Source organism: Rhinolophus sinicus, linkage group LG02, assembly GCF_036562045.2.
Source record: "Rhinolophus sinicus isolate RSC01 linkage group LG02, ASM3656204v1, whole genome shotgun sequence".
NCBI lineage: Eukaryota > Metazoa > Chordata > Mammalia > Chiroptera > Rhinolophidae > Rhinolophus > Rhinolophus sinicus.
Window position 1 is genome coordinate 166,433,321 of NC_133752.1, and position 25,897 is coordinate 166,459,217.

A 25,897-nucleotide genomic window follows, 5' to 3' on the forward strand; every position below is an offset into this window, starting at 1 on the left:
ATTAACCCAATTAATGTTACAGTTAGTGTCTCTGTGAAGATAATAGGATCATAAAAACTCTATTAGTGCCACCTAATTGGCAAAGGAAAAATGGTTGTACAAGAGGAAATCCAGTGTTGGGTTAAAACTTTTGTTGGTCAGGCATATAACTTGGATGGCATGAACTGAGGTGAACTGGCACCTACCTCAGTTTGTAGATACTGAAATGGAACTGTTCATTTGAACAATTCATTTGAAATGGAACAATCTAGCACTAGGTGATAGGGTAATACAAAGTGAAGAAGTCATAGTTTGACTTTAAACCCAACAAGACAAAAATAAAATAAAATTACAAACCCACTTCTGACTCTATATTGAATTTCTGAACATTTTAACTTCCTTATACAGAAAAGGGTCTGACAAGATTAAGGGAGTGCCTTCTGATCTTTGGCAAAAGACTCTCTTAAAACAGAGTAATACAAACGTGTTTCTATTAAAAAAGATCACTTGGCTGCTTTATGGTGAATAGATTAGAGCGAGGCAAGAATGGAAGTGGGGATAACCATCTTTCAGGTGATATATAATGGTGGAAATTAGATAAATATGAGAGATGTTTAGGAGGTATAAACAATAGGACTTAGTGATTAATTGGGTGTCATGGATAAGGAAGAGGAAGGGTCAAACATAATTGTCAAATGGGGTTAGAATTTTCCACAAAGGCCTTAAGTAGACACAAGCTGAAAATCTCCAGGCTTTGTAGTACAGGCACCAAAAGGGGAGCTTGTTCTGGTCCTGGCACAATAACGAAGCCAAGGTATATAATAACCTGCCCATTACACCTTGGCGACATGGCTCACTGAGTGCATTAACAGGTAGTGATACAAGGCGATGTGTTCCACTTCAATTATGTTCTAATCAGTAGAACATTTTACTCAATGTGGCCGTTATGCCCACTGTACAGCCGACATACCTTTATGAGGTACAAGGGAACCAATAAGATGAGCTTCCCTATCTGCCTAGTTAGCTCATTTTTACACTTTACTCAGTTGATTTGCTACTTTAGGAATAAATCAAAGCAAAAGTAACTGAACTGAGTTCAAGTTGTCATTTTCATCCACCCTCAAACTTAAACCAGTGAATTGACTAGGTAGCTGGTGTTGTCACAGATCGAATTTTTTTTCCTGTATACATTTCAGTATTTTTTTTTTAATATTTTATTGGGGAAGGGGGACAGGACTTTATTGGGGAACAGTGTGTACTTTCCAGGACTTTTTTCCAAGTCAAGTTGTTGTCCTTTCAGTCTTAGTTGTGGAGGGAGCAGCTCAGCTCTAGGTCCAGTTGCCGTTGCTAGTTGCAGGGGGCGCAGCCCACCATCCCTTGCAGGAGTTGAACCGGTAACCTTGTGGTTGAGAGGACACACTCCAACCAACTGAGCCATTCGGGAGCTCAGTGGCAGCTCAGCTCAAGGTGCCGTGTTCAATCTTAGTTGCAGGAAGCGCTGTCCACCATCCCTTGCGGGACTTGAGGAATTGAACTGGCAACCTTGTGGTTAAGAGCCCACTGGCCCATGTGGGAATCAAACTGGCAGCCTTTGGAGTTAGGAGCATGGAGTCCTAACCTCCTGAGCCACCGGGCCAGCCCCATTTCAGTATTTTTAAAAACATGAATTGGTAGTACTGGTGATCCTTTGATTTCAGTAAAAAGGCTATTTCAACTTTACCACCAAAATACACCAGAATTAATGGGATCAGATAGTGTAGCTGACCTTGAGAGTTTGGTAAGGGCATTTTAAGGATAGATAGACTTAGACTCCACAAAAAGGCTGCAGGAGGATCTAAGGAAATTTTCATGGGGTCTTTGAACTTTTGTCATAGTTTGAATGGATAAAGGATCCTCAAGTCCTAAAAGCCAGCGATTTATCTTGTAGATTTTTATTTTGAGAAAGTCTTATTTTTTTCTTTGCAAGAGTCCAACTACTCACTTATGTACATAAAACAACACTCCCTCTGGAGAAAGAATTTTTGCCCCGAAGATAATTCTGGGTCAGCATTGCCTGGAGTTCTTAATTTAACCTGTTGAGTATTTCTGAAGATCATCCTGATATCTTCATTTAGGAATTTTCCATTCCTGCTGAATCCAGTGGTGTTATCTTTCTACTATAATTGTTAATGCTGATTTTGTATTTGAAATGCCATGAACTGTTAATGCTGTTTTTGTTTTTTGTATGCCGCGATTGCCTTATATCCTGTGCGTGTGCCTCAATTTCCCTAATATTTTTCTGACGGTCTGAGCCTATAGATTATGCGTTTTAGCACCTATATATACACATATACACACATACATATGTCCTGAACTCCTACCCTCAATGAAGGTCTTATCTTTAGGCTTGTAAACGCTTAATAAGCACACTGAGACGATCTATGAGGGCAGGGCAAACTCCTTCAAGCAGTGACTTTGGATTTCAAAGTATTTTTTTCCCCCAAGACCTACAGTAACATCTTTAACCCAGTACACAGTACTCGTGTGCGTGACGGAATAAAAAAATGTTAGTATAGAATACTTATTCGACTATCCGAGATTCCTCCGAAATTTCTTACTCTATATAAAACAAAAACTTCATCCCTTCCAGGTAGAACTAAATTGACTGTACGAACCACTAACTGGTCGTTAAAGGCTGATTGAAATCGCTCCTCTAGCAGTCTCCGCCGCTGCTACTTCGGTCACAGCCCTGCGGAAACACCACGCCCATGGCCGGCGGAGAAGTCACTGAGCTGCACCAACGCTTTGCTCCTGGAGGTTGGAGCCAGCTCTCCTCCAGGGAAGCAGCGCCGCACTAACCTTACAGCCCGGACTGGGTGGATGATGCAGGGCTCGCCCCATTTCCCTGCCCTCCAGCTAGTCCCGCCCCTTTCTACTTTACTCCGCGTATTTAATTTCTGCCCTGCGAAGTGCGCCGAGCGCCGAATAATCGATGCTTCCTCCACACCCCGAGAGCCGCCATTTTTTGGGGGGAGGAGAAACACTTGTAGCGGCTGCAGAGGCTCAGCGGGATGTTGACTGGCTGTTGCTTCTCTTGCCAGCACGCTAGGACCTGGGCAGAACAGTCCAACGGGGCCACTCCGGCTGCCTCTTCGGAATGAGGCCTCAGTTCCCGCGCGGGACGGCCCCCTTTCTCTTCCTAGCGTGAGTGCCCACGGCGGTGCGGCGCGCCCTCCGCTGTCAGTTACCCGGCGCGCTCCCGCTGGCGCGCACAGCTCCCCACGCGCTCTCACTCTTCCCCCGCCCGACTTGGCGCTCGGCGCAGACTCGTTTGTTTGTTTCTGCAGGAGCCCAAGAAGAGGCCGAAGCCGAGACGATGCCTGGGAAGCTGAAGGTGAAAATCGTGGCCGGGCGCCATTTGCCAGTGATGGACCGAGCTAGTGACCTGACTGATGCTTTCGTGGAGGTTGGTGCAAGGTCCTGCTTCTCAAACACAGGGAGCGCCAAGCCCTGTGAAGGATCCTACCCATCTCGGCCCCATCCCATTCCCCTTCCGACAGTCCTGGGTGCCTTTCTTGTCCAGGCATCCCTCGAGGGCAGTCAGAAGGCTGACTGCCGAGACTTCAGCCCATGTGATGGGTGCACGGCTTGCAGGTGTCCGCCGCACACTGCGCGGCGCCGGTAGGCTGTTAACTGCTCTGCATGTTGGGGTGACTGATGTCAGGACTCATAATAGGCCACCTGCCAGTCAGGAGATCAAGGCGTGGCCGTGCGGCCATCTAAATACACATACGCACAAATACACCCTTCTTTTGGGGAGGGGTGGCTCTTCACTCTAGAGTGATGGAAATGATGTTTAAAAATGTAGATACACTGTGTTGTGGGCACTTGGAGACCTACAAGGCTATGAGATCCACTTTTTAGTATAGTTATTTTCTGAATCATTAGTGTAAGTTCTAAAACACAACTGTATCACTTTCTGCTCTTGTATGGACTGGTAGGCTGGTGAGCTATTTCTGGGTAATTTAGTGCCTTGGGGTAGGAAGCCAATTAAATGTCATGGATTAAAATTGCAAAATTGCTTTTTGAATCTAATGATTAGTTTTAAACTTTTGCAAATTAGCACAGGCCTAGGGCCCTGCAAGTAACAACCCAGAGTATGAAAGAAACCAAATAAAAATTGTAATAAAAATTGACATGATGAGCCAGAGCATTAGAACAATGATCATTTGGGCTATTAATGCATAGAGTTGATAGATACATGAATAATATACAGCCTGATTTCATCTCAATACAAAATATTCTTGATGTTCTCTAAAGGTTCTCTAACCTAGTAATGGCAGTTTTGCCCCCAAACATTGCCATGGTAAGTCTTCATCTCAGCTTCATTTTCATTTAAGAAACAGTTGCTGAGTGTGTTCTTGGTCCAGATGTTAGGTAATGGGGATACACCGATTATCAAAATACAGTTTTCAGGTAGCTCAGAGACTGACTCCACAGAGTTTAGGTTAATAACATGTATTGAGTCTTATTATTGTCAGGTCTGTGCTAAGTACTTTTCAATTCTTGGTCCTCAAAACAGTCCTGCTATTGTATTGCTATTATCCCATATTATAGTTGAGGTAACTGAGGCCTAGGAACAGTAATAATTTGCCTAAGATTGCTTCACCTTGGAAATCCCCATAGCCTTGTTGCTTATCTTAATCGCTGTGCTAATACTGCCTCTCCGGGGCAAGATGATGAGTGTTGTAGAATGTGGAAATTTAATTCTGTCTCTGAAAGTTTAGGGAGGCTTCCTAAACTTTGAGCTGGACGGTGACATTTGAGCTGGGCCTTGAGGGACACCCAGGATTTTACCAGGCAGAGGGAACATTAAAAGCATAGGATGGAATGCATGGTATATTTATGAAGTTTGGGATGTGTCTGGAGTAAAAGGGGATATGTGGGTAGTAGAGGTCATGGGGAATAAGGCTAGTAAGGTAGGCTGGAACCAAACCTCATTTTCTATACCAAAGAAAATTTTCTTTATTCTATAAGCAGGGGGTTAACCAGGGAAGCTTTCTTTTTAAGCAGAAATGAAATAAGATCATGTTTGTGTTAGGTTGTTTCTTTCTAGGGTCACTTGAATGATGATGTTATTGATGGACTTGACAGATGAGAGATGAGGCCAGGAGATCAATTAAGAAGGTGGTAAAATTATCCAGCACTATGTGCAGTGGTAATGGGAACGGGTTAAAGGAGAAAGATTTGAAGGACATTTCTTAAGTAAAATTGTTAGGCCTTGGTAACAGATGGTTTTTGCTGGTGAGGGAGGGGTTGGATTTAAGGGTGACTCATTAATTCCTTCTTTCAACAAATAGTTATCGAATGTCCCTTATTTGCGAGGCCTATGCTAGTCACTGGTCTAGCTGATGCATATATGATGGAAAGTTGGTTCTTGTTTTTAAGGACCTTATATTTTGGTGGGAGAGACAGACATTAAAAAGTTAAAGGAATGATTAATTATATAATTGCAAGTTGTGATGAGTGCCACGAAAGAAAACAATAGGAAGAAAATAATAGGGAACATCTATTTTAGTTGAGTAATCAGGGGAGGCCCCTGAGGAAGAGTCAGTTAGGCAAAGACCTGCTGCATGAGATGGAGGTAGCTGCTCAGGGGAGCGTATATGTGTATGGAGGGGAGTTAGGAGCAAGAGAGGCTGGAGGAGAAGAGAGTCTCAGCAGAGGGAAGATCCTGAGGAGACGTGCTTTGTTTTAGGAAGTGAAGGAAGATGTGTGTGGCTGGCATGTTATGAGTAAAGAGAAGAGTGTATAAGATAACAGTTGGAGAGTTAGTCAAGGAGCCAATTTTGCAGGATCTTAGAGGCCATGATTAGGAGACTGGATTTTATTCTCAGTTCAGTTGTTAAGGTGAGCAGTTTTGTTGCTATCTGGAGAGTGGACTGAAGAGGGGAAAGAGTTAAAGCATGCAACTAGTTAAGAGATTCTGTGATAGTTCATAAAAGAGCGGGTGAGGGCCAGGGTGCTGATTTTGGTAATGGAGAGAAGTGGATGGATTCCAGACATACTTTGAAGATAGACTCTAGAAGATTTGTTGGTAGATTGGAGTAGGGGCCCAGGGAAAGGGAGACTAAGAGACGACTCCTAGCTTTCTGAAGTCATTAGGGGGTAATTTTCGGAAACTCCATGGGGTTGATAGAGATTGGTTGAGTGGGTGGAGAATCACTTTCCATCTGGGCATGTTATATTTGAGGGGTCTTGTCTTTGGACCTTCAATTGGAGTTGTCAAGGAGAAAGTTGGATTTGTCAGTATGGTGTTCAGAAGAGAGATATGAGTTAAAAATGAGCTCACACAGGCCAGTGCTTCTCATCTCCGTGAGACCCAGTATCTCCTTATATAACTGGTATTTTGAAATCCACTCTTTACTTTCTTAGCATGATATTGATAGCTAGTATAACCTATCTATGCTCACAATTTAAAAAATCGAAAATGCTCTAACTGTAATATGACAGAAACATAAAAGTATATTTTTAGTATGTATTTTAGTATGGAAGTACTTGTTCATGACCATAGTAGAGCCATGAAGTAATCAGATTGAGTCCATACATGCTTATTGAGCTTTTGCATACATCAGATATTATACTGGATATAGTATAGTGTGCTGTGGATATAGCAATGAATAACAGAAATTTTTTTTTAGTCATGGAACTTTTGTTTTAGGAGGAGTAGGGAGTTCATAAAGAAGGTAAGCAAAAGATTAAGTAAGAAAAGAGTGAGAAATGCCCCATGTGGAGAAAATAAAGCAACAATGCAGGATAAGGGAGTGTCTCACCTATGTGTAAAGTCACATGACTATGATTGTGCTCCTCACACAGTGAGACAGTTGTGTAGTTTTGGCATCTTAGATAGGCCTTTACTGCCATTGGTAGGCAAAAGGAGAGTTGTCCCTTAATGTACATGATGGTTGTATTTCTTGACAATAATGTGTATTAAAATCCTATCACAATATTTTTATCTATAAAACTGCGTTAGGTTCTAGGTAGGTTTTTCACCCACGTAATCTGGTGGGACAATTGAAAGTCATGACATAAGACAAGTCTTCATTCTTGAGGAATATTTCTTGCATTGCAGGACACTAGCATCTTTCATCTTCCTCACTAAATACTGCTACTACTTGTCCCAAAACACCACTAGAAATGTCTAAAGTTCCCTTAGAAGTTGGTTCTATCCCTTTTGCAGGCCCCTTCTGGGGAGAGAGAAGAGGGATGGATCCTCGAAAAACTTGGCATTAAGAATTTTATTAGATGTGGAGGACTAGGGGAAGGAAACTGAGATTGTCAGCCAGTGGGTAGGCTGCAGAACCGGAAAGTAATGTCTTAGAAGGCAAGAGAGGAAGTTTCTAGAAAGCGGAAGCCCTCAATTGTCAAATGGCACTGAGAGGTCAAGTAACTGGACAAAGAAATCACTGGCTTGGGCAACATGGAGGTGGTTAATGATCCTGACTAGAGGAGTGGAAGCCCACACTCGAGTGAGGTAAAGAGGGTTAAAGCACACGGGAGGTGAGTAGGAGTGGTAGGTATAGGCAGCTGTTTCAAGAAATATGGTATGAAGGGGCGAGGAGAAATAGTGTGGTATTTTGGGGACGACGTAGCTTTTAATGCTTAAAAATAAGTTAGAAGATAGAACACGTTTGTATGCTAATAGGAATAATCCAGCAGAAAGGGAAAGATTAATGCAGGAAGGAGGGGATAATGAGGGATTAGAATATAACAAAGGGATAAATTGTATGTTGTAGACTCTAAGTACTATATAAGCTCATAGGAGAGGGACATAATGAAGCCTGGGCTGGTGGTAAGAAATCTTTGTGCTGGGCTTGAAGGATGGTAAAATTTCCACAAGGTGAGAGGAAAAAGGGACATTTTTCTGATGAACCGGACAAATTTAGTAAAAGCAAAAGACAGGATAAAGCACGTTATTTCTATTGTTGAATAGAAGGGGGAAATTACCTTGACTAGGTAGTCAGGGATACAGATGACCAAATAGTCTGAAAGCTAGGGGAGAAGTCTGTGTAGTAGAAGTTCACTTAACTTCTGCTAACTGACTCCTTAACAGTGTTCTGCATTCCTGCTATAAGCACGTTCTTCAATACCCCGGATAGATTATTCTCCAGTGTACCTGTGTGCCTGCTTCTCCCATCGGTTGGCTGATATACTTTACCAGGAAGGCAGTTGTTTATACCAACTCTACTTGTTATTGTAATTTATTTAAATCTCCTATAAATCGGTGAAATGAGTGAAAATGATGTTGATAATGCTATGTAAAGACTTAGGGATATAGTCACTAAAAAGTACTCTTGAACTAGATGAAGACTGTAAAAAAAATCTAGGATTCTATGTTCGTGGTTTTTACAAGCAATTTTAAGGTCTACCACCACGTTTTAAAGAAAACCAAACTGTCAATCAAAGATGATACATTATAGGTGTAGTTTATGCAAACAAAGATGATGTAGAACTCTGAAGAATGGACCCTTACTCAAAGAAGAGACCTTAGTCTTACATTAAAAGATAGAGAAATGAATATTTGTATGTTTTATCTTAATGTTTATCATTTGTATCATTTGTAATAATTCTCTCGTTTAACCAAATTATTTGATTAACCAAATACTGGCCTTGACTGCATTGGTGAAGGGAATTTCTACAGTATATGATGTGAGGAGTTTAGGAAGCCAGTGAAGACCAAGTAGTATTTAAAGAAGATTATTTTTGCAGGAATCCCAAGGATGAATGGGATGGGATTCTGTACAAGGGAAGTATTAATGGAAATCTATCCCAGCATTACTGTGCATGTTACAAACTGTTCTGCCAAACTACGTTACCATTTTGTGTTTATCCAGGAGGCTTTGAGGGAACAGAGAGGAGAAAAGGAATTAGTATTAAATGGTGTTTTTTGGGTATCAGACATTTTGTTAGGTCTCTGCATACATTATCTCATGTAATGTTCACAGTAACCCCCCTTTTCAGAGGAGGAAGCAGCCTTAAATAACAGATTAAATAACTTTCTCAAGGTAGTTTAACTAATGAGTGGGGAAAGAGAATGCTTTTACTTTACTAGGGAATCTCATTAAAATCCCAGATGTTCCTTAATAAAGTGGTAAGGCATTCACTTAACTGCTGAGTAATAAAATCTTTGAATTAAACAAAACTGAATGAACTGTGATTCTTCTTTAGTAGAACAGGAATCATCACAATGTTGGCAAAATACACACTCTAGCCTTTTTTTACCTTAACTCTTGTTTTTTGCTTAATATAGTGTGGGGACTGTCAGATCTTTATTATATCTAGAATGGGTAGTTGACCAAAAAAAAAGCAAAAATATGCAATCTAGCACTACAGTGTAGTGGGACAAAACTGAAAGGGGTTTTAAATCATAATTTTAAAAATATGCTATTTTTGGCAATTGAGCCCAAACCCTTAAGTACATTTGATTTTTGAGTGGTTTTGAATGGTTTTATGAATCCTAACATTTTACTTCAAATAAGGTTGTTTTTAGGTAAATTAAACATTAAGTATTTCTTTGATATTTTGAATATTGAAATGTAACGAAAGTTAATTAGTAGTTGAGCAGTAACCTCTATTCTTCCTGGGTTTCTTTTCCTCCATTGAGTTTTATTTCTTTAACATTTATGATTTAAAATTTAAATTATGCTAGTAATACATGAATAGGTCCCATTTCAAAAGATTTGAATACTCAGAAGTAAAACTTGAAAGCCTCTTCATACTTACTATACTGTACTGGTTTGCCTACACACTGTCAGTCCTTTCTTCAGAGATAATTGCTGTCAGGTATATATTCTTTTACTTGGTTTTTTCAGGTACTCGTATGTCCTTGACATTTTCTCCGCACAGTACATATAATCGATTCCATTCTTTAGCAGGATTCTTTAGGGATTTATTCAGTCACTTTCCTGTTGACTCACTATTCAGGTTTTTGTGTATTTTGGGGGTGGAGGCCTCATGTGAAAGTGCTTCTTTAGTCTAATTGTCAGACGTGGCTCTATAATTTGAATGAAAATAAAGCTTTTGCCATTTGTATTTTATGTTAATTTTTGGTATTTTTGAATTTTAAAATAATGCATTTGAAAAATAGGTAATATGTGCAGGTTCAAAATTCCAAAGGTGCAGAATGAGTCAACCTCTTATTGCTTTTCCTTTAACCAATCTGTTCTTTGTAGTGGCCACCATTAACATTTCCTGTATGTCCTAGAAATAATCTGTGCATATATAGGCATATATTATATGCCGTATAACTAACAGTTTGTCATATTTATGCAAATTGTGCCATACTCACTGTTGCGTAGTATAAAGGTTTCTCTAGGATATTGTTCCATACCATGGCTTAGAGAACTGCTTCATTCTTCTTATTAGGACTGCATTGGGTGGCTTTACCAAATTAATTTTAACCAGTTCCAAACTGTTGGTCATCTAGGTTGTTTCCAATCTTGCTCTACTGTAATGTTCCTTTCATACATTGCTTACCTCTGTGTGAACTTAAAGGGTATAGACATTTAAAATTTCGATACATGTTGCCAAATTGTACTCTATAGAGATTGTTCTAATTTACATTAAGGGAGTGTGAGTGCCTCACTAACACTGTTTTGAAACTTTTTGATCTTTGCCGACCTGATAAGTAAAAATGTCGGTTTAGTGTGCATTTCTGTTAGTGTGAATGAGGTTGATCATCTCTTGACGTATTTAAAAGACATCTGTTTTTCCATTTCTTTGAATTGGCTGTTCATGTCATTTGCCCATTTTTCTGTTGGTTTGTTGATCTTTTAATTACTTTGTAGGAACTTGTTAAAAATTTAGTAAATTATCACTGTGACATATTTGGCAAAGACTTTTTCTGTTTTTTATTTATCTTTGATTTTACCATGTTTCTTATCATGCAAGAAGTTATTATTTTTATGTAATCATTTAAACCTTTTTTACCCTCTAACCAAACTGCCTAGGTACCATATGGTTATTTCTAATAATTCAAGTTGAGTGATAAAATAACTAGAAATATATACAGAAGATAAAAATAGTTATAGTTTTGGATATTTTGCTTTTAGAAAATTTCCTGGACTGATTAAACATTAATATCTATAAGTATTATAATACCAAAAGTAGGATTGTAGGTCAAAAAGGAAAGGAGATTTCATAGATGATCTGATTGAACCAGCACTTCCTAAGTATCTACAGTGTGCAAAACTCTGCTGGGTATTGTGCTAAAGGGGATAACCTTTAGTGAATTTTGAGGTTAGGAAAGATGCTTAATGTTGATAACTGTTAGGAGTAGGGAGGACCTTGAAGAGATCAAATTTAGGGAAGGTGATGCAATCTAGGATGTAGTGGCCTACTAGCTGTTTTGCTCTTAAACTTCCTGACCAACTTCTCAAGTTCATTCTGAGGTTTCACGATCTCCATTCTTGGTTGGAAACAAATCCTAGGGATTTAGCCCACTTTCCGCCTTCTTCATTTCCTTCTTATTTACTTATTTTTAGATGTTTGTGATTTAGTGTTTGCCCAGACTGGCTATGAAATAAGAGTCTCTCTATCCAACCCTTTTCATTGTCCCTGAAGATAGGAACATAAAATTCCTACTGACCATAGTTTATTGCTGATCACTGTGTGTGCACAGATATGGAATTAAAAAAATGAATATGGGGAAGGTAGAAAATACAATGTACAACAAGTGTATTTTACTGAGTTCTTATAATAATGAGCTGTAGTTCTGGATTACCTTGCTGAGATGGTAAGAGAAAGCTGGCCTTTTATCTTCTGATTTTATTTTTGCTCGTCCTCTGCCTGTAAAACTGTCTTTTGTCTGAGCTCCTGTTTAGTGAAGGCCATACTGATTCCTTTCTCCATACTTACATAATGGTCTATGTTTCTAATTTCCTGTAGAGCTAGTCGAGCAGTACAGTGGGTAATCCCATGTTCTAGATGTCGTAAGTAAATTTACTGGGACCCATCCATACTTTCTTCCCTTTTGTCTCAGGGGATAAGTTGTCTTTTTTCCCCTCCAAGGTTAATCCTCCCATCGCTTGGCTGATACTAAATTTTTTTATTCGCATTTTTGATACTTATATTTGAATTGTTTATTTGTTTTTAGGTAAAATTTGGTAATACCACCTTTAAAACAGATGTATATCTCAAGTCCCTCAACCCTCAGTGGAACTCAGAATGGTTTAAATTTGAGGTAAGTTTTTAAATGTCAGCATGTTTTAGTGTGTTTTTTTGAGGTGACCTCTTTCCCCAAGAATGATAGGAGTACCTTTTATTTCAGGTATAACAGTTTTCCTGCACCATAAATGTATTTCCTAGGAATATAGAGTTTTTAAAAAATATTAACAGTTAAGAAAATATATGAATAGGAGAACCCAGACTAAAAAATAATTATATTATTATATATATTTATTTTCTCTGAATTTTAGCATATACCAGAAATCACTTAAGAACAATGTATAGATTAAAAAATTTTTTATCACACTTTTTATCACTCTTAACACTTAGGAAATTCCAAGGGTTTTGGGAGATGTGAGCCAGGATGAAGACCAAATATCTTATAAATCACAATATTGTACCCACCCTATCTACCTCCATTTAGTGACGTATGCTTATATATTGTTAGCTGCAAAGGAGGCTAGGAACTAGAGTGTTTTAGCTGGGCATCTTGCTATGCAGCTACACTTTTTAAAAACTTAGAACATTTCTGAGAAAGTCTTAATTAAAATTAGTTGCTGAACTCCTCTATTCATATTATTTATTAGTTAACTATATGTCATGAACTATTTCTAGTCTCTAAGTATGGAGCCCTATAATGTCAGGGAAGGGATACTTTGTGTTTCATGAGATAAGTTGATAGTACTCATAGGTGAATGTGTGGGTGGTTAAATAAATGTACACAAAAAATTGTCATTAATGGTTAGTTAGAAATTGGAGGGACATCTTTAGAAGGATGGTTAATGGCTTAGTTTATGACTCTTTTCTTTTATTAAGTATATACAGTATGTAGAAGTGGTAGAACGCCATTGATGACAGATAATTCAGAATGGATTAGAATTCAAAATGATCATTTTATTTGAACATTTCATTATTGAAATTTTTAAATATGCACAAAAGTAGATGTATACTGTTACAATACCATTGACTGTATTCCCTATATGTTATATATATCCCATGACTCTATATACATATATATTTAATTATAGTTGACATTCAATATTATTCTACTTCAGCTTCAGGTATATAATGCAGTGGTCAGGCATCTACACAGTCTATGAAGTGAACCCCCTGATAAGTCCAGTGCCCATCTGTCACCCTACATAATCTTTACAAAATTATTGATTACATTCTCCATACTGTATTTCATATGCCTGTGGCTATTTTGTGAAGAACAATTTGTACTTTCTAATCTCTTCACCTTCTCCCCCATCCCTACCCCCCTCCCACCTAGCAACCATCAGTTTTTTCTCTATCTCTGAGTCTATTTCTGTTTTGTTTGCTCGTTTATTTTGTTCTTTAGATTCCACATGTAAGTGAGATCATGTGGTATTTGTCTGAGAAAGGCTCCTTGTTTAAAACAAATCATCCAGTCACATCACATTAATGATATCAATAGTAACTCCTTCATGTACTTTAACTCTTAAAATAATCTGAGAGAGGCTGGCTTATTAGCCTAAGATCAAAAAGAAATTAAACGGGATGGGGAAAGGCATAATAATGTTCATAATTAAGTTTAAAAATTTAATGAAAACATGAGGATTGCAGAGCTATAACTTGACCAAAGCATATGTAATGAAGATGTAGAGATTTTAACCATAAACTCAATCTTAATGAATTGTATGCTGTATCTATTATAACGGCAAACATTCATAGACTGCATTTAAAAAGTATAGTATTTTAGTTACAATAATCCTTTTGTATTCTATCCTAGACTTATTACTATCTCTAGTGTTTTGTTCCATCTAGCCACTATATTTGATGAGGAGTACTGGCAAATTATAGGATGACATGGTATCCAGAGGATGGCAGCCAGCATAGTCAATGTGTCTTCCCCGAGGGAGAAATCTATTGTTTTTTGCCTTGTTCATTGTCTTAGTTTGGACTGGTATAACAGAAGACCACAGACTGGGTATCTTAAACAATAGTATTTTATTTCTCATGGTTCTGGATGTGGGGAAGTCTGAGATCAGGGTACTATAATGATTGGTTATGGTGAGGGCCCTCTTTCTGGTTTGCCCATGGCCATTTTCTTGTTGTGTCCTTACACGGTGGGGAGAGAGATCATCTCTCCCTCTTTCTGTTTATAAGGATACTAATCCCATTGATAAAGCCTCCACCCTTATAATCTACCTCCCAAAGTCCCCATCTCCAAATATCATCGTATTAGGAATTAGGGCATCAACATTGAATGTTGAGGGGACACAAACATTCAGTCCATTGCATTCCCCATGGTAGTCCCTCTCTTTGGCACAGTGCCTGGCACATCATAAGTACTTGATAATAAGTAAGTGAAAAAAGAAGAGAATTTAAGTAACAAACTTAAATTGTTTTTCCTTACAAATAGTGTTAGTTTTGCTTACAGTTTTATTCTCTGCAGTTGTCCTTAGAAATTGTGTTATTGGGCTCGTTAGCATCCTTACTCTCTGTAGCTAATATAGGGACTCTATTATGACATTCCTAAAGCATTTTTGCTGGATATCATAGGTAGAGGAGTAAGACACAGGATAACATGTGGAAAAGGAATTAAAACCCTTTTGTGTGTTAATCATACTAACTTTGTGCTTGGAGGTAAACTGTACTTTTTTGTCTAGAAATTTGGCATTTTGTATAGAAATAGGAGTTACAACTTTTTGTTTGTGTGTTAATCAGATTCTTCAGAAATAAGTATTCTTTTACATTTCCTGTATGCATACATTTGTGGTAATGCTGATTTTTAAATTATAAGATTTAATTTTACATTATACTTTTAGGTGGATGATGAAGATTTACAAGATGAACCTCTACAGATCACCGTTCTTGACCATGACACTTACAGTGCAAATGATGCCATTGGTAAAGTGTATATCGATATCGATCCTTTACTCTATAGTGAAGCTGCAACAGTCATCTCAGGATGGTTTCCAATTTATGATACCATACACGGTGAGGAGTATATTTAAAATTTATTTTTTAACCTTCATTTATTTTAAGTGTGTTTTTCCAGGACCCATCAGCTCTAAGTCAAGTAGTTGTTTCAATCTAGTTGTGGAGGGTGCAGCTCACAGTGGCCCATGTGGGGATCGAACCAACAACTTTGTTGTTAAGAGCACTGCTGCTCTAACCAACTGAGCCATCTGGCCGCCCCAGGAGTATATTTCAAGAAAATAAATCAGTCTTTTACATTTGTCTTTAAAGACTTTTATGCTACACTTGGTGGTTTTAAAATATATAGATGTCTTCTTTTTAGACATAGTAGTAAAGTATTATCGGTAGAATTGTTCTCTGAACACAATTTGAAATACAATTTCCTGTGGTAAATTTGTACAGTATAGTAAGTAAATGCATTATTTAAAAATCATCTCATATTTGTACTCTGTTCCTAAAACATATTTTCAACTGTATTCCATGAAGCTAGACATTATAGAGATTTGTAAAAATATAATATAGTGCTACTCTGGTCATTAATTTTTTTGGTTTTCAAAATAGTTATTTGTATAAAAAGTATTGTTTATATTAATATAGATTTATTATTACTGTAAATGGAGTAATGAATAATTTTTCTTAATTCTCAATTTTAATTTATAATATGGTAAATATTGATAAATATAAGCCATATAAATAAAAACTCAGTAATTTTTAAGATTAAAAAGAGTCCTATGATCAAAAAGTTTGAGAACTGCTAGCCTGAAAATGTGCTGTCTCTTTAGAATGGTAAATGGACTTCTAAGGAACTGGCAGATGCTTCTATCTACAGTATTGTATCTTTCTGCCTGTTTTACATTTTTGACCTGGCAATTCCATTGATAATCATTTATTATAAGAAAATAAGATATTTGCTGAAATTAATGTAGATTTATTATACTTAACCATACGTATGCATTTATTTATGTTATAAATATATAATATGTCATATATATTGTTATTATTTACTAATGTTTAAATTGGTAAAAATAAATTGGAAAACAGCAATTACTTAAATAATTTAGAGCACATATAGACCATAAGTTACACAGCCAGAGCAAAAAGCATGTTTGCAGAATACGATGGCATAAGGAAATGTTATGAGTTAACAAAATTCAGATTGTAAAATATTATTATATGATGATCCCAAATTTGTTAGAAGCAAAAGCATTGCATATATGTGTTATCATTGGATAAATTGGCAGAATATGTGATAAAAATGTTTATCCTTGGATAATTTTATTTCTGCACTAGAATTCTACTTTTCCTCTTTGTACTCTTTGGCTTTATTCCATAGTTTCTACAATGTATGTGTATTATCTTTGTACTCAGGAAATAAAATCCAGTCAAATGTTTTATTACCAATAAAAAAAGTCACTGGAGAATTATTCTGGGCTTGGATTAAAGGCAATAGGTCTATGAGTGAATGCATTTTCCAAAAAATTAAGTATTGTTTATAATTGGTTTAGTATGTTATATGGGCCCTTTGTTAGGAAAATAATCTCTTATTATTTCAATTGGTAAATGTGCAAGTCTTCTGAGAACTATTCCATAAGTATGAATTTGTCAGGAAGTCAGGATAATTAAACTACTTAGTAAATGTTTAGAAAAGGGCTGGGTCATACTTTGTTTTGTTAAAGCATCTTCTGAAAAACCCTTTTTCTTAGCTTGTTTTATTTTATTGGAATTTCTTAGCTTATTTTATTACTGTATATTCATTGAAAAGAATAAAACTTCTTTTGTGTTAAATCAGATTCTTGCATTAGTTACTAAGAGCGTTTAGTCTGGGATAATAATAATCTGACTTATAATCCTGGCTTCACCACTTATTAGCTATTGACACCATGCAAATTACATAACTTTTTTTTTTTTTTAAAGATTTTGTTGGGGAAGGGGAACAGGACTTTATTGGGGAACAGTGTGTACTTCCAGGACTTTTTTCCAAGTCAAGTTGTTGTCCTTTGAATCTTAGTTGTGGAGGGTGCCATTCAGCTTCAAGTTGTTGTACTTTCAGTCTTAGTTGTGGAGGGCGCAGCTCAGTTCCAGGTCCAGTTGCTGTTGCTAGTTGCAGGGGGCATAGCCCACCATCCCTTGCGGGAGTTGAACTGGCAACCTTGTGGTTGAGAGGACACACTCCAACCAACTGAGCCATTAGGGAACTCAGCCGCAACTCAGCTCAAAGTGCCGTGTTCAGTCTTAGTTGCAGGGCTGCCCACTTGCGGGACTCGAGGAATTGAACTGGCAACTTTGTGGTTGAGAGCCCACTGGCCCATGTGGGAATCGAACCAGCAGCTTTCGGAGTGAGGAGCATGGAGCTTAACCGCCTGAGCCACTGGGCCAGCTCAAATTATTTAACTTTTATTAAACTTTGGTTTCTTTCTCTGAAAAATGAGGATAATAATACTACTACAGGAATTACCTTACTGGGTAGGTGTGAGCACTATGAGATACTACTTGTAAAGCATTTAGCACATTATCAATGCTCAGCAAATGTTATCATCGTCATCATCATCAATTTAAATGGGACTCCTTTCCTGTTAAATTGGTTCAGATAAGTGCAGGCTTGTGGTAAAAATGAAAATCATTGATTCTTTAATACTTACATGTTTTTCAGAAAATGTAATAAAGAAACTAGTTACAATGAAAACAATTAGGAAACAAAGTTAGAATTGCTATTATGATTGATACATTATTTAAAAATCATTAATTGGCATTTATTTTCTTCTTTAATTATACTTTATTTTCTTAATGTAGAAACTTGATTTTCCTTTTGAAATTATAGGTATCCGTGGGGAAATCAATGTAGTTGTCAAAGTAGACCTCTTCAATGATTTAAATCGATTTAGGCAGTCATCATGTGGAGTCAAATTCTTTTGCAGTAAGTAATACATTTTATTACTCATTTAACAAGAAACGTAATAATTGATAAATATGGGAAATCAAGTTAATATTTTAAAAGGCTAATGGGAAACCTGCTATACTTTGGTTTTAAAGCCAAAGAGAAAATTGTTAATTTTTCAGAAACAATTGCTGTAGCTCTGGGGACTATCTAATTTTAAGTAAATGACACCTAAGTTTTTACAAGTTCATAGAAATTTTTGTTAGAAAAATTTATTGAGGCACATGTGCATGCAGTCGTCATGACAGTGCCACTGTGGCCCACGGGGAGGGTGTACTTGGCCTTGCCCCACACCTGCCCCACTCCGGCCCCTTTTCTAGCCATTGCGCTAATCACCCTGGCCTACAAGAATGATTGGAAGAAATAACATTAAACGTTGCTGGTGACAGCCACTAGAAAGAGTAACAGCCAGCAGGAACAGTTTACAGGTGAAGATTTTTGGATTCTTTCCAGAATTTTAAAGAATAATTCATATATTAATGAAACAACTGAATCTGATTTACTTAAACCTTACGTTTCATGATATTAGGCCTGAAGGTAGAGAATTGATTGTTAAAGCACTACATAAGAATAAAACTGAGATACCTAAGAATGACTGGAAGAAAGATTGAAAATAAAGGTGGAATGTGTTTTGCTGCAATGCTACAAAATAATTCATCTTAGAGAAATTAGATCTGGGTGACTTTCATCTGGAAAAGCAAAGTGTGATAGCACTTGCTGGAGTCCTAACTCAAAACCAAACCATTAAGGGAATACACTTAAACCAACCTATACTCTATGGTCAATAGGAAGAGTCCACAGTTCATCTAGGCCACAAGTTGAAAGAAAGTCACTGCCTTGTTGAACTGTATATGTGTAAGTAAGCATGTTATAAAAAACTGGTATAAAACAGGTGATGCACTGTATCTGAAGAGTAGCCTGTGCTGCCTTGATGTCAGCGGGTTGTCAGTGGTCAGCAACAACTTCAAGGGAGAAGGACTTGGACTTTCTCAGTCACTGAATACAAATCTCACACTCTGAGACTTCATTCAAATGGGCTGTCTAAAACTAGACAATACAGATGTGGAGCCGTTTGTGGTGAATGGATGTGTGTGTCTTGCCAAAGTTCTCCAGTGGCCTTAAAAAACATAATTATTGGACACCAACTTACGGTGAAGCTTGCAGCCACTCATCTAATGCAGGTTTTAACCTTGTACCAGAGGTCAACATCTGTGAAAAACAAGCTCAAAAATAATTTTCACATATTTGTCTTAACTGCTTTCACAGAGATTAATATTTTATTGCCTATTTTTATTTCCTAAGTTAGAACAAGTTACATTTGTGAAATGTGTAAAATATATGACTATATTAAACTTCTTATAACTGTCAAAAAGAAAACGAAAAAGCAAAATCCAGTGGTATTTTACTCCTACACGACACTGCAAGATAGGAGCAGAGCACTATAGCCAAACATTGCAGTGTTTTCCAAAATTATATATGCTTCTCTGGGTATGGAGCCCCGTGAACGCGATGCAATATGGATTGTAATTGGGCAGATCTGGGCAATTCATAGCCAGTTTAGATGAATAGAGTTGAAAACTCCTCAGTAGTTGAGTTAGCTTCAAGGCACGAGTGTCTATTTTAAGAGACTAGCTTGGTCTAGATGTTTTCAGGTTCTCATGCTGCTGAATCTGACAAGATCTTACTCAAATCCAATGACATTTGGTGTCCTACATATTAAATGAGTCTGTTAAGTAGTACAGTGACTACTGAACCAGTTGGCCATATGGCCATGGATTATTAGAAACTGTAGGGCTGTATGACTGTAAATTATATCCAAAAGGTCATGGTTTGATTTTTGAGACTGCCGTATGTGGTATGTAGAACTTTTTCAAAGGGCTTTGAATAAGGACAATTCTTTGTATTCATTATCTGCTTTCTACCTATTTATATAACAATCAGCTAGCTGACCTTAATTTTGATTTTTTTTGAACTTTGTATTGAGTGCTATTTAAGAAGTCTATAGCTGGTTTCTAAATTACAAAAATGCAGTTTATATCTATTATGCTTACATGAAAAAGGTGAGAGGTCTCATGAAAGAAAATGATTATATCTAAGAATAAAATGGAACTTAGAAGACTGTTAGATTGGATTGGAAATATTATTATAATTACATTGAGATTATCACAGTAAAAGATATTCTTGTACTATATACCTAAAAGGTAAGAACTTAGTTGTACATTTTTTAAAAAATTGAATTTAACATTTTGATAAATAGAAGCATAATAGACAATTTCTTTTAACAGCGACATCTATTCCAAAGTGCTATAGAGCTGTAATAATTCATGGATTTGTAGAAGAACTTGTGGTCAATGAAGACCCAGAATATCAATGGATTGATCGAATTCGCACACCAAGGGCATCAAATGAGGCCAGACAGAGACTCATTTCTTTAATGTCAGGTATTTAAAAAAAAGAACTTCATTACTGATTGACTTACTATTCCAATTTTTTTTTACTTCCTTTTAACATGCTATCTGAAATTTTGCAATGAAGACTGTAAATTAAGTGACTGATTCCCTACCCTTGGCCCCATCCTACATTGTCATCTTATAATAAGAAATTTGAGTCAGAACCTTATAATTTCTGCTTAACTAGGTAGTAAAAGGAAATTGTGCTTGTGAAGTGACTTGGTGGAAAGTGACCTGAGCAAGGAGGTAGGAAAGTGTGTTCTAGTTTCTCTCTAGCATTTATTTATAATCAGAGCTTAGGTGATCTCTCTAATGCTTTTTGTTCAAATGTTACTTTTTCATAGTCCTTCTCTAACAATTTGTAGCTCCTTCTATCCCTCCCTGCCACTCTTACCCAATTACTTTATTTTTCTTTGAAGAACTTATTTGCCATCTAAAATTCATATTTATATGTATATATGTGTGAGTGTATATATATATATATACACACATCAGACAAGTGTAAATGTTATCTTTATACATAATAAATTTATGTATTTTAAATAGAAAATACAAATATATTTATGCTTACATTAGCATTAAATTATATTCAATTGGTACTTGTAAATAAATATAAATATCATATTCCTTTAATATGTATCACATTGTATGTAATATATTAAGTAATACATTTACTTATGTTTTGTATTATATTCTACATATTTGTATTAAATGACATATAGTCATATATAATGTGTAAATTATATATTATAATTATATTAAACTATGTGCCAGGTATTATATGTTATATATAATACTTATATTTGATTACTTGTTTTTTATCTGTTTCTCTCATCATTATGTAAACTCCCCTTGATTTGGGGCTTTATCTTTTGAGTTTATTTCTGTATTTCCAGTACTTAGAAGAAAGGAATAATGCTAGGCACATAGAACACAACCAAAAATTATTTGGTAAATAAATGCATAAATGAGTGAACCTTACCTGCCACATCTGTAAAATGTAGCTAATGGTATCTTAGCTCACTGAAAGTAGGAGGCTGAACGAGATAATCTTTAGGTCCCCTTCAGGTTCTAAAAAACATCTATGGCTTTTTGGACTCTTATACTACCATATTCAGTTTTATCTAACGTGGATATTTAAAGCAGAATATTTTCTTCCTTTTTTGTAGGTGAACTGCAGAGGAAGATTGGCTTGAAAGTCCTTGAAATGAGAGGAAATGCAGTTGTTGGGTACTTACAGTGTTTTGATCTGGAAGGTGAATCTGGGTTAGTGGTACGAGCCATAGGAACAGCCTGTACATTGGATAAATTAAATAGCCCAGCAGCATTCCTTCCTGCATGTAATTCCCCATCCAAAGAAATGAAGGAGTAAGTATGAATCAATGAATTGTTCTTATGGCTCTTTTTATCTTTTACCTATACATTTTCATTTGATATGAAACATTTTAGTAGTGTTGGTCAACATACATTTTTTCCTGTGGTGATTTTTTTTTTTTTTTAATAGAGATGACTGTTACCATTCGAAGCTTAAAACTATTTAGATATTCCTCAGATTTTATTTATAGTCTTAATATGAAATTCAAATTAAGTAATGTAAAGTTAAACTTATTCCAGATCTTTAGACACTATTACCTAAAGCATAAAATGAATATGCAGCATGTGGCATTTTACTTGTTCTCTGGGGAATGCTTAAAACCATGCACCTGATAATTCAGTTATGCTTATTATTAGCAACATTATGGACAGCAGGACAGATTGACTTGGACAGGGGTCTCAAACTCGAATGTGTACACAGGCCAGGCAGTTTATAAATAAAATAGTTGGGTATAATTAAATAGGTAATACTGGGGACTGTGTAAAGCAGATGTTAGCAAACGTTTTCTGTAAAAGGCTAGTTTGTAAATATTTCAGACACTGGCCATATAGTTTCTATCTTTGTTTACCGAAAAAAAAAAGGAGTTTACTGATCCTGATTTAAAGGCTCATACATTTTTTTAAAAACTACGTGTGATCCAATAAAACACTGCTGTAGGCTAGATTTGACCTATGTGTCACTATTCAAGTTGGTGGTGCTGGTGGTGTCAACAGAGAATCTGAAACGAAAACTTTCTGTCATAATTTGGGGTGAGGAGGACAATCCTGTTGGGGACTAGAAATGCTGACTCTCCTACAGAGCGAGAGACAACTCCATACAACTCCATCCTAAATGCCAATAGTACTTCCATTGAGAACCACTGATCTAGGGATTCTTCTAGATCAAAGGTCAACAAACTTTTTCTATAAATGACAAGAAGGTACATGTAAATAATGTAGTCCTTGCTAACAGCAACTACTCCACTCTGCTGTTGTGTGAAAGCAGCCACCAACAAAATGCAAATTAATGAGTGTGGCTGTTGATTAAGGAGAACTTATTTCCTTACAAAACAGATAGCAGGATGAATTTGGCCTGCAGTGTGTAGTTTGCTGACCCCTTTCCCAAGTCATCAGGGAGTCAGAATTCTATAGTCAGAAAACCTGAAATATTTCCTAGTTCAGCAATAGTCAAGAGAGGTTAAATAGAAAGCAGTCTTTTTTATTTTTATTTTTTAAATAACCTTTTTTAAAATGAGATTTTTCTCTTTACCTTAAGCTTATACTTTTTGTTAAATTATTTCCCTTCTGCCGGCCTTTAGTTATTTGGATTAAATTTTAGTCACGAGAGGGAGTACATGTATTGCTTAATTTTATTTGGAAATACATTGCAAGTGAAATAACTGTTTTAAATAAATTGGAAGAGTGAATTTGCTTTATATTCCATTTAAAATGTGTTTTAAAAAGATATAAACTGCCTGCTGCTACAGGTAAAGTCAGATTGCAGGGTTAACTTTTTTGAGGGATTCAGATTTTTTTTTTCTCTTTCCATAGCAAATTTAAGTAAAGGCCTGGGTCCCTCCTTCTCCTACCACCCTCCAACTTTATCTACATTGCCTGAAGGGGTCTGATTTTTGCAGTTGTGATGTGTGAAGTTCTCCTCTTTTCGCTAAATTACTGAGTGGAAAGAGAAAGCTATATTACCTGTTGGTGTCTTAGAATGATAAATGGGTAGTAGGGGAATACATTTTGCCTGCACTCAGGAAGTGATCCAATAATGTAAATCTTCTGGGATTGTGTAAGTGTTCTCCTTTTCTAATTTTGCTGTAGCTATTTGCTTTAGATTGTCAAGTAGTCACACCATGATGAATTTAAGTTGCTTCATTAAGATTTTCTGAAAGGCATCTTACAACCACAGTCATGTTATTTAAAGACAAAGCAAAACACCTCAGTATTCATGCTGCTTTATTTCAACTAACTTCTTTGTATTTTTGATAAGGAATCAATTTGAGTGCTAGCTTAAAATTGTTTTATGATTCAGTTGATTATAATTATTCTGGTATTATAACATTATTGATTCCTAGACAGAAATTTGATAAACGTTAGTTTGGATTATGTTCCTGTCTGAATGAATTCAGTATTAGAAATACCACTAGCGTATTATTGTAAGACAACCTTTCATGCAAGGAAACCGATCAGAATCAGAACTCCAAGTGTACATTATGGTGATGCTCTAGCATATTTGGATTTTAATGTGATGTCATAATTTGAACATTTTGCAATGTTCATTTTTTTTGATTCATTTTAATTTACCTTTATTAATGGTGTGTTTCTACTCCATCGGTTTTCTTTTCCTTTTAGATATTTAGTGTAATGCACAATATAAATCTCTTTGGTGTTCCCTAGCTGAACTATCTTGATGATGGAAAGTACATTTAAATATGTTTTATTGCTTCTCTACTTTAGGAGAAAAAGTACTTTCTAAGAGACTTTAGCCATAATTTTTCCTCTGTACAGCACTGATTCTTAGACTTTTTAACTTCATTAATCACATCAACAGAGAAAAAACAAAAATAAAACCTCACTGAGTTATTTGTATACAAATAAGTTGCTAATGAGATGTTTGATTTTTATCAGTTATATTAAACACGTTTTTAAACTAGCAACAAAATCAGAAACATTTGTTCTACTGTAAAGTCAGTGATATTTTCTGAAAGTAGTCTGTAGACGCTATGAAAGACCATTATTGCCAATTAGTGATACCAGTACCTTGACAAATTGTGATTGTTGGGTATGTTCCCTGGGCAATGGAAAAGAAAAAAAAGGCCAGGAAAAGTTGGCCTGTTGGCTTGCTTTTTACTTAAATTCTAAAAAATGGGGATATGATAGTTTTTCAGTGTGTATTCATTTATGACTCTTTTCACCTCATTGTGTATAAGCAAAGGCATTGCAGAGTGAAATGATTACTAATTTGAAGTCCAGCACTCTTAGTTATATAATAAACCTTTTTCCCTATCCAATGTAACTATGTCCTTTTAGCCAAATTTCTTTGTGAAAATTTTAAATGTTACATATGAATATATATCCGTATCTGAGCTAAAAAATATATCTATACATGTGCATAGATGTGGTCTATTGCAGGATATGTTGATATCTTATAAAATTTCAATTCAGAATATAGTTTAAATACTGTTTTAAGTTTACATAATATATTCTGTTTGAGAGCTAGACAAAAATCTTTTACATTGCTTTATTAATGTGTTTTTAAAAGCAGTGTTTCTTTGCTTTGTTTTGTTCCCAGTGTAACCTGGTTTTCAGTTACATATTTGGTGTGCAAAAATATGGACTGTTTATATCTGAATTATATCCATGCAGTTCACTCACTTCTCTTTATGCCATCATTGTTCATATTCTTAAGTACTCCTATCTTGACAGAAACAGTTTTGTTAGTTAAGCTTTCTTTATAGAAAATATAATTAGTTATATCAACAATTATTCATATCTCAGTTTCAAAGGTAATATAAGAACTTTATATTTGACTTTTCACTTTTATGGGTGTTTTCTTCCTAAAACACTGTGTAGTAACCTCTATGGTGATCAAAATCATAACAAAAGTTTTAGAGCAACTTAAAATCCAAATCTTAGTCTTTTTAAAAATTTTGATTCCACTGACAATTCTGCTTGCTGTTCTTCTGATTCACGGTCCTAATTTATTAATCTGAGTCTTTAAAACTATAGCTATATCCTAATGAATGAATATTTAGCTTTTTTTTTTTTGTAATTTCAACTTGTTTTTTGCATGCTAGGGATTAACAAAATAATTCCTTTCCCCTAACTAAAGCTCCTTTGAAATTATTTTAACATAACTTTGCTATCTGTTGTATGTATTGTTTTCTTTTCTTCCACTTTGACCACAAATTCCCTCAGGTCTCCGCTGGTCCATCCTCCAAGCCATGGATGCCGCTCGACTCACAACAGCCCAATTCACACTGCTACTGGCTCTCGACTTACTCAGAACTTCTCTGTGTCTGTT

The 25,897-nt window shown here is 36.2% G+C and overlaps 1 protein-coding gene and 1 pseudogene across 1 annotated transcript in view; both read left to right on the plus strand.

The window, feature by feature from the left end:
- The first annotated feature begins 3,023 nt into the window (after positions 1-3,023).
- Positions 3,024-25,897, plus strand: part of C2CD5 (C2 calcium dependent domain containing 5) — an 83,496-nt gene continuing 60,622 nt past the window's right edge. The window contains exons 1-7 of the mRNA XM_074324905.1: positions 3,024-3,162; positions 3,306-3,424; positions 12,113-12,199; positions 14,976-15,147; positions 17,948-18,043; positions 20,350-20,505; positions 21,684-21,882. Coding sequence (XP_074181006.1) covers positions 3,335-3,424; positions 12,113-12,199; positions 14,976-15,147; positions 17,948-18,043; positions 20,350-20,505; positions 21,684-21,882 — 800 coding nt within the window. The 5' untranslated portion in view covers positions 3,024-3,162; positions 3,306-3,334. The remainder of the gene's footprint in view (positions 3,163-3,305; positions 3,425-12,112; positions 12,200-14,975; positions 15,148-17,947; positions 18,044-20,349; positions 20,506-21,683; positions 21,883-25,897) is intronic.
- Positions 18,229-19,298, plus strand: LOC109449601 (leucine-rich repeat-containing protein 34; annotated as a pseudogene).